At 46.5% G+C, this 8,598-nt stretch overlaps 1 protein-coding gene across 14 annotated transcripts in view; it reads right to left on the reverse strand.

The window, feature by feature from the left end:
• adgrb1a (adhesion G protein-coupled receptor B1a) overlaps nucleotides 1-8,256 on the reverse strand; it is a 572,033-nt gene extending 563,777 nt beyond the window's left edge. For 11 of the 14 annotated variants that reach the window (XM_059646190.1, XM_059646188.1, XM_048528824.2 and 8 more), the window contains exons 1-2: nucleotides 7,454-7,796; nucleotides 2,831-3,874 (exon numbers count right to left, since the gene is read on the reverse strand). In XM_059646190.1, coding sequence (XP_059502173.1) covers nucleotides 2,831-3,548 — 718 coding nt within the window. In that variant the 5' untranslated portion in view covers nucleotides 3,549-3,874; nucleotides 7,454-7,796. Of the gene's footprint in view, nucleotides 1-2,830; nucleotides 3,875-4,984; nucleotides 5,231-5,418; nucleotides 5,717-7,453; nucleotides 7,797-8,178 lie in introns of those variants that run through there. The other 3 variants (XM_048528814.2, XM_048528813.2, XM_048528810.2) reach the window with 3 other exon arrangements.
• Nucleotides 8,257-8,598: the final 342 nt, after the last annotated feature.

Genomic DNA, 8,598 nt, shown 5'->3' on the forward strand with positions numbered 1-8,598 from the left:
ATGTTGGTAGATTAATACCTTGCACTACGTGTCTGCCCCTGTGTTTCAAATACTTTTTAACAATTATTTTTCTAATCAGCCTGTTCAGAGATGTTATTACACATGTCTCAAACAGGAGGGTCTTGAACTCAGGACTCCTGGTTACGATTTCCCCCCTCTGGTTAGTTTGTTAAATATATAAAGCAAATTATGAAATGACTTGGACACATTACATCAAATGACTGGTAGATGAATGATCTCACTGATTCCATAGGCTTCCTGTGCTTATCACCAGGCTACAGCAAGAGTCTGATTGTCCAAAAGCATGAACAAAATTCTCAGATACATTCAGTCCATGATGCAGCACTCACTGCTGGCTTTTTCATTTTCTTCATCCCTAATTATAGCTTCACTTTGACGTCCACCCTTACAGTAGCTCTTTGTGATATCCATTTAGTCCAAATGGTATCACCATTTAGAAAGTCTATTCCAGAACAGAGATCCTGATATATTCACTCTAATTTGCAACATTGCCTGTCTTTGCCAGACAATTCGTCTATAACCAGTATAAGAGCCATTTGTCAAAAATATACTATATTTAAAGCTGCTAACAATTGCGACGCATCTCAATCAACTGGAGCTGGTTTAACATAGCTGTAATGTTGGTTTGTGCGTCGCCCTCCCATCCCCACTCCCTCAATAGAAAACGATCGCTGAAATCGCCAGTGCTTTAAGGCGACACCTCTTAACATGCGTTGAGGCGCCTGCACCCATTAAATAAACGCTGTGAACTTCTCCGTCTCTTTGCGAAAACAGAACCTGCAACATATTGAGGGTCTGCGGCAGCCCGGGTGGTGACGTGACGAGCAATGAAAGACGGCAGACAGAGATACAAGTCAAACTGTCCAACTTTGATAACCATTGGGAATGTCGACAAAACCCCGTATTGACACAAACCAATTTTCAGTAAGTGAGATTGTCGCTCACCGCTCACCAACGCCCGAAATGTGTCGCTATGATACTCGTCATGTATTCTCAATTCGCTATTGTTCTATAGAAGCCATATATCTTGTCTTATCTTGACAAGAAACATGACAGGAAACAACAGCGAGTATATCAGGTTTAACAACGAGGCTGTGTTTTTTTAACAAAAAACTGTTTGTGGCCATTCACTATTGTCATCCTTCTCAAATGATTCCAAAACAAACCGCGTTGTCATTGCTTACCAAAACATACTAAGGAAGAAAACAAAATGACTTTAAGATACACGAAAGAAACAGTTCTACACATGAAACTCCACCCTTGTCCCTTAACCACACAGAACTGTCAACAGTTGACAGCTGGGATGCACTTTGATTGAAACATACTAAGGCCAGATTTAAATAGTTGCACGTATTACAAGCACAATCTACATCCAGTCACCAAAATAAAAATTGACAACTCTTAGCATCGTCTCTGCTATCAAACCATCGCTTGCTCTCAACCCGAAACACTTAGTTCAGTTTCGCAGACCGCCTCCTCCACCTCCCCGTTATACGTGACCCACCCCATCTCCCGTTACTGCGCCTCAAAAAGTAGCTTCGTCGCATTTTTAATGATTCCCAATCTTGAATCATGAACTTAATCTCCCCCTCCATAAATGGATTTCCTATGGGGGGGGGTGGGATTTGGGGAGATTTTTTGTCTTAGGTTTGCAAAATCTGCAGTACTTCCTTTTTTTATTGTGGTACAGATTAATGTTCAGTTTGTTCCTCCCGTCATGCACGAGCAGGACTATGGTGCCAGCCAAGGAACACCAGGCGAGCCCTCATTGAGATGTTAAAAAGGGGACATGTTATGAAGTGTGAAGGGCTTAAAACCAGCCTTGCTAGAAAGTTGTAGCGTGCTACAGAGCTGTATCCTTGAACTGATGAAATGGGCTTTTCTTTTGGAGGGGGGTATGAGTAAGAATCAGAACATACAACGTATTGTTCCACATTTATACCGACTTGCTGGCCTACACGTCACCCCCTGGATAGGTACTGACTGCGAACAAGCAACATCTGGAAATCCGGCTTTCAAATTTCGAAAGATGCACAGGGATGTGTCAGCTTTACAAAGCCATTATTGTTTTTTGTAGTATTCCAGAAACCTCCCTCTGATTTTTTTGTCTGCAACCCCAATCTCAAAGGGAAATTATGAGACAGGATTCCATTTCGAAATTCATAAGATCCAGTTTCTTTCAAAAGCGACAGCGCGCTATCTTCACACCTCTGCCTCACTCGACCCCACCACCACTAAAAAAAAGTCCAGGCGTTGGCGATTTCATTGTTACAAGAAAAATATAATCAACAGGTACGTGGAAACAGTCGGAAAGTTGGATATTGAAAGTCATTAGAAAGCTGTTTCCAGTGAAATATCATCTCAGATTTTAAAACAGTCATAATAAAAATGTTAGTGAGGATGTAGTGAGGAAGCAGTGAAAGGTTTAGTTTGGTTACTGGAAATCGCCTCAGAAATTTGCAGCAATCCGAAGACAGACTCTAAGATGTGGTTTTCCATCACCCAGAACCTCACTCACTAATCTTCCCCATTGTAGATTTCCCCAGGTGATCGCTTGTCAATCCCCAAATCTATTTCTTAACCTTCAAACTCCTTGACCTGTATCACGTATCGCACTTCCCCACCGTACTCGCGCACACACTAAAAAAGAAATCACACACGCTCACATACACAGGGTAATCCATTAACTTCTCGTTTACAGGCAACAGAAACTTAACTCGGCAATCGGTCTTGAGGAAACAGCACGAAGAGATTTCGAGCTGGAACCGAAATTGGAGCGAAGGTAGGGTCCTCAAGGGAAGTCACTTACCGCGGGCATCCGTCTCGCCGCTCCCCTTCGGGCTCTTCATGCAATGCTCCAAGTACACTCCGTCCTTCAGACAAATGTCCTCCTTCTTGTTTAAGCCCAGCATCTCGGTGGCCTGTCCCAGGCTTTCGCCCCTGGAGCAAGAGCAAGGGGTCTGCATGATGCCACAGGGTCGGGAACTGGTGCTGAGGGCCAGGCAAGTCTCCAGCCACTTGCAGAGCATCTGACAAGCTCCTTTGCTGGGATTCCTGTTCCCCACCACCAGATACTCGGCCGAAAACTCCTTGTCTTTGAGCCGGGAGCCCCGGGTCCGGGGCTGGGCGATTTGCTTCATCTGTAGGTATTGTTTGGCGGACTGCAGGAAGGCGTAGCGGGCTGAGGGGTCGCACAGTTTCAACACTTCGTCAAAGCTCTCCATGCCCAAGTAGGTGCGGGTACTGGTCAGGAAGGAGTCGAAGTGGTAAGTGCGGATCTGGTGGCGGTCGCAAACGTTGCTGGTCTTGGCCACCTTCATGTAGAGCGTGTACCTCCGAGGGTCCGGGTTCTGAAAAATCCAGGAACACACCGAGGAGTTGGAAGCAAAGACCATCGACGAGGAAAAGTAGCCGAAGAGTTTGCCCTGGACCACGGTGGTACACGGACTCTGCCCCAGGTCCAAGCCGCTCACGGTCCACAACGCGGCGGCGAGTATTACAGTCCCCACGGGTTCAGGGAACCTCATCCTAGGTCAGTTAGCCCAAGAAACGCCGATGAAATAGCAGCAGCAGCCCAGACGCTGGACATAACAGGATCGCCTTTTAGAGAGACAGACCTGGAGATGATTTCATTGCAATCTTAGTAGGTTTGTCCAAGCTCTCCCCCTTGTGGTAAATTCCTGGGATTTTTTTGTGTTAAAATAAAAAGCGAAGAATAACCCTCTAAGTCCCGAAGTGATAATTGTTCCTGCCCTCCAACGCTGCTCGACACTGTGTCTTATTCAATGCATTCGGAATTGTATTTTCAGTGCTGGCTGAATACCAGAGAGTCACACAGTTGTCAACACTGAATCTGAAAAATAAATTAAATAAAAACGACAAGGTATCACTTTCTTTTAATATCCACAAGTACATTAACAATCTCTTATTTCAAGTCACATTTACTCACCCCTCTACTCCCCCCCCCCACCCACGACTTTACGTTAGTTCATCCTCTCTATTCCCCCGTAACTCTTCCAGCCAAGGAGACCCAAGAGGTTTTGAATTTATGATTAATTTTTAATTATTTAAAGGCGCAATTCGTCTTCCATTTAGCAGTGGCAACGCGAAAATACGCAGTCACGAAATAAACTTATTTTCACACCAGTGTTGTTTTCTTGTCTCTTGTTAAAAAAGGACTCGTCTTTTTTGTTAATTTGAATCAGGAATTCCACACCTTCACACAAACTCAAACTATTTAGGTAATTAACGCTAATTAAAGTGCAGCTTTTCTCTCCTGGTTATCCGATAAACACTCAAATCTAATTGCCATTACTGTGTGATTTTTTTCCTTTTTTTCACTGTCACACACGCACATTGCAGATTTGAACGATTCCAAATAACGCATTGAAGACCTGCGCACAGCAATAAACTATGAGCTCTTCCTTATTAACACCGACTAACTTCGCCAACCAAGATCTGGAGAAGAACAATTCCTCATTCACATTTGCAAAGTAACCAGATGAGCAATTCTGCATTTTGCAACCGACTGGTCACTTCACAACTGTTTAAATCAACCATTTTCCAAATCGAGACACGCCAAGAGACAAATGGCCAATTTTGAATATTGCCTGTGTGTACTCGACAATGCTTTAATCTGAATCGTACCTTCCTGCTATTTACGCGTTGATTTAGTAACATTCTACATATAAAATAAAAACTGAACTGTCGTGTGGATTAATGCTATGGGGAAATTTCGTGTTTAAATCGGGTATATTCAGCTGTTGAAATGTTTAGCGCGATTTAACGGAAGTGCAATACAAATCAGATTAGCAATAGTAAGGTGGTATAGGAATCAACATTCCAGACGCTGAATCCCAGTTAGTTTTCCCTCGGAAAGAAACGGGCTGTTTGGATCCTCTTTACGCATTGAGAAGCTCAGTGCAATCTGTGATACTGTCCGCCAATCTGGCTTAGTACCTACCTTGGGCTGTGGTAGCAACAGAAGCCTTAGCTTTCTCTGCCTGTCCCACTGATTTAAGGTGAGAGCCATGCAGTGAGGAAACGTGAGCCCAGCAGAACCTTCCTCGATTAATGGTAACACATTTGCCAAGACTAGGCTCAAGACTGATGGGGAAGAATAGGCGGTGGGACAGGTATCCAAACCACCGGCTCTGGGAGAGAGAAAGAGAGAGGGGGGAGGCTGGTGGATTCTCGCTATTTTAACTTGCTCATCACAATGGGCGCACACTGCTTCCCCCTTATGGCCTCTCCCTTCAGGGGATTGGAAGCGACTGATCTGTTGGACGCTGTCGCCTCCCTCGCCACCGATAGATTATAACGCGACACCTTTCCAGTTAATGTCTGTGCGAGGAGCGCGGGCAGAGAGGCTGATAGCAGACCGGGAGAGCCACTTACCTCGATGGGAACTCTCCATTCCCGAGCTGGATCGGTGGCTCTGAGCCGAAATGAGAAAGGGAAACGGGGCGGGGGTGGAGAACTGGCGGGGTGAGAAAGCTCACAGTGTGGAAAGAGATCGCACACTCTCTGACTCACAATACAACCACATCTTGTTGGGAGGGGGGGAGTTCCTGTGTTCGAACAAATCCATCTGTGCCAGCTGAAACCGGGAGAAGAAGCAGAGGGAATGTGGCAGTATTGTACCGTGGGCGCATTATTAAAGGTGCACAGCGCGGTTCCCGTCCCCTTTAGCCCATTGCTGTGGGAGGCAAGTCTTGTCGCTGGGCATTCATCCCAACATAAGTGTAAGCACATTCTGGTCTAGAATGGCTCTGGCGATGTAAACAGGCTCTGATTGCTGCGCTGTTACCCCGTCTACACTTGCTGAAGTGAGAGGGAGGTCTGTTTTCTTTTCTCTCCACCCATCCACCCCTCTCCCTCCAGACAGAACCCGCTGTCTTCCCCCTCCCTCGTCCACTGCAATGTGGCTTGCGCGGATAGTTAATAAAAAGAGGGTGGGGAGAGTGGCATCCGTTCCCGATCGGAGCTCAGAGTCCTTGCTGAGACACCCTAGAGGGCTGTTGACAGCCCCTTCCCCGGGGTGAAGGGGTTAAATAGCGTCGGAGCGATCCAAACAAACAGCGTGTGCTAATGCGTGGTTAATGAACCCCATCACTAGGAACCAGGTCTCCACTGGGAAGCAGTATCTGGGGATCCCCTTCCGCCTGATAGATCACACCTCATGTCTAACAGGTTTACACTTTCTACTCTCTCTCCCCACAGGGTCTCTTTTTTTTGTTTCTTTTTGCGACTGATTAATTGATAACCAATGGGTTCGGATATATTAAAAACCCTTTCTTCTGAGTTTAAATTTCAAAAACAAACAAAATGAGAACAGGTGAATTCAGTGGCTGTTACAGCCGGAGCGGCTGGGATTTGCTCCTGAACACACGCAGTTAACCCTGTCACTGCTAAGGCGTCCTGACTGACTAAGTATAGCGTATAGCCTGAGATTTTTCCTCGGTATGGCCAGCCCTGGTGGTTTGGTCGGGAGACAGGCTAGTTTAAGCGCTGGATTACAACCACACACTATATGTGTACAAATGGGTCAAACTGGTCTGGCTAGCGAGTCTTACAGCACAGAAGAGACCCATTGGGTCTGCGCCGACCTTTCTACATTAATCCCACTTAAATAGGTGTGCTCACAGAGTCATAGAGCTGTACAGCACAGAAACAGACTCTTCGGTCCAACCAGTCCAACCCGACAAGATATCCTAAATTAATCTAGTCCCATCAACCAGCGTTTGATTCATTATCTTCTAAACCCTTTCTGTCCATGTTCCCTACCAGGTGCCTTCTAAATGTGATAGTACTAGTCTCCGTTTGATTTTTTTTATTTATAAAACCCATGACACACGCAGGTTCCTCCCCATTAGTAAAGGATTAGCCTTCCACAACAGCTACGTGGCAACCAAATGCGTGCTTCCGATATTTCTCAGCAAGGGCTGCATTGATCCTGCACCTTCTCCGCATCGCCCACTGCTACCGCCTTCACTCACCGAGCCGTACTGAGTGAAGCCCCCTGCACCCCGAAGACCAGCCTGCTTAGCCCTGCCTTCACCGACTCCACCACCACCCCCAACCCCCGCCCCAGCCGGACTCTCTGCCTGGCGTTAAGCGTTGACAGTGCGCTGTCGTTGCTCATTCTGTCCGGGCTGACCAATGCGAAGGAGGACACCTGGTAAAATTTCGCCCATATCCCGAAAGTTTCCCGACGAGCTGCGCTGTTTTGTTTTTAATTTAACGAAAGTGTGCCCACTAATTCCCGATATAAACGTGCTTCCATTCTATGCACCGTCTCGCAGCGTTTTATTTCACTCCAGTCAGGGCTCTCTCCGTTTGCTGTGTGAAGTGCTTTCACATTGGATGGGGTCAAAAAAAAACACACAAACAACTTGCAGGCACCAGGCTTGCGATGCAGCATCATCCTTACCTCAAGTTTCTAAGTAAACATTTGCACTTTCCCTCAAACCTCCGGTTCAATTACCAAAACAAAAGGGTCCAGTTTTAAAAAGGTTAACAGCAAAGCAGAAACGGCCACAATTAGCGTCTGGGGTTATGTATAACACATACAGACACTACGCCGGCAGAAGTGAAGGGAAGATTTTTTTTCTGGGGAGAAGCAAAATGAAAACGACGAAAAACAATCACTGGCTCTCAGACAGGAGTCCTCTGGTTAATCCGAGCGAGAGAGTCAGTTGTCAAGTCCAGAAGCAGGCAGTTTACATCCAAATGAGAAAAGCTCCTTCCTGCTCTCCCGAGTGTCGAGGCACTGCCACTTGGAGCATCCTTGTGGTAAAGTGATGAGATGTGTGGGGGGTGGGGGGCGGGGTGGAGGCAGGGAGTGAGTGGGGAGGTGAAAGTGGGGGTGATGTTGACAATGATCTGACAAGGCGCCCAGCTCTCCCCTTCGCATTTCCCACCAACTGACAGCCCGGACGCTGGAACGGGGAGCGCATTCGTTACGTCAAGTTGCCTCCTGCTTTTTCTGATCGTAACGTTGGAGGAGCTGAGCTCGCACCAAGAGACAGACAGACAGTGAACCCAGAGGATTCAAACAACCAGAGGATCTGAAGACACCCAGATCCAAGGAGGTTCCTGTCTACACACACACACACACACACACACCACTCCAAATCTCTGCTGCAATATCCTCACCATGCAATCCCCTTCCCGAAATCGGTGCGATTCTCTGAAGGATCCGTTTGCCTGGGTCAATCCCACGTTAGCGCCTGAGTGCGAATTCTGTTAAAAAAAACAGAATGTTTGTCGACATTTATTTCTATCCTGTTTGTTGCTCTGCAGCATGCGGACGTCGAATGGAAATCCCAGGAGTTAAAAGGACCAGACTGGACGCGAAACAGAGAGCGACAATAAACAGGAGGCAATTTTCAGTCTCACTCTAGCGCAGGACGGAGACGCGGTCCTTTTCTTATAGCACCTCTTTTGCTTCGGAGTCGGGGTACGATGCAAATTGGATACCGAAATATTTCGGTAGTTGATCTCAATCACAGGTCCTATTTAACAGAAACCAGTTATTTTTCTGGTTGCATATATCTCTGCAGATGTAATTTGTGA

The sequence above is a fragment of the Stegostoma tigrinum genome, chromosome 5, assembly GCF_030684315.1.
Source record: "Stegostoma tigrinum isolate sSteTig4 chromosome 5, sSteTig4.hap1, whole genome shotgun sequence".
NCBI classification, from domain to species: Eukaryota; Metazoa; Chordata; class Chondrichthyes; order Orectolobiformes; family Stegostomatidae; genus Stegostoma; species Stegostoma tigrinum.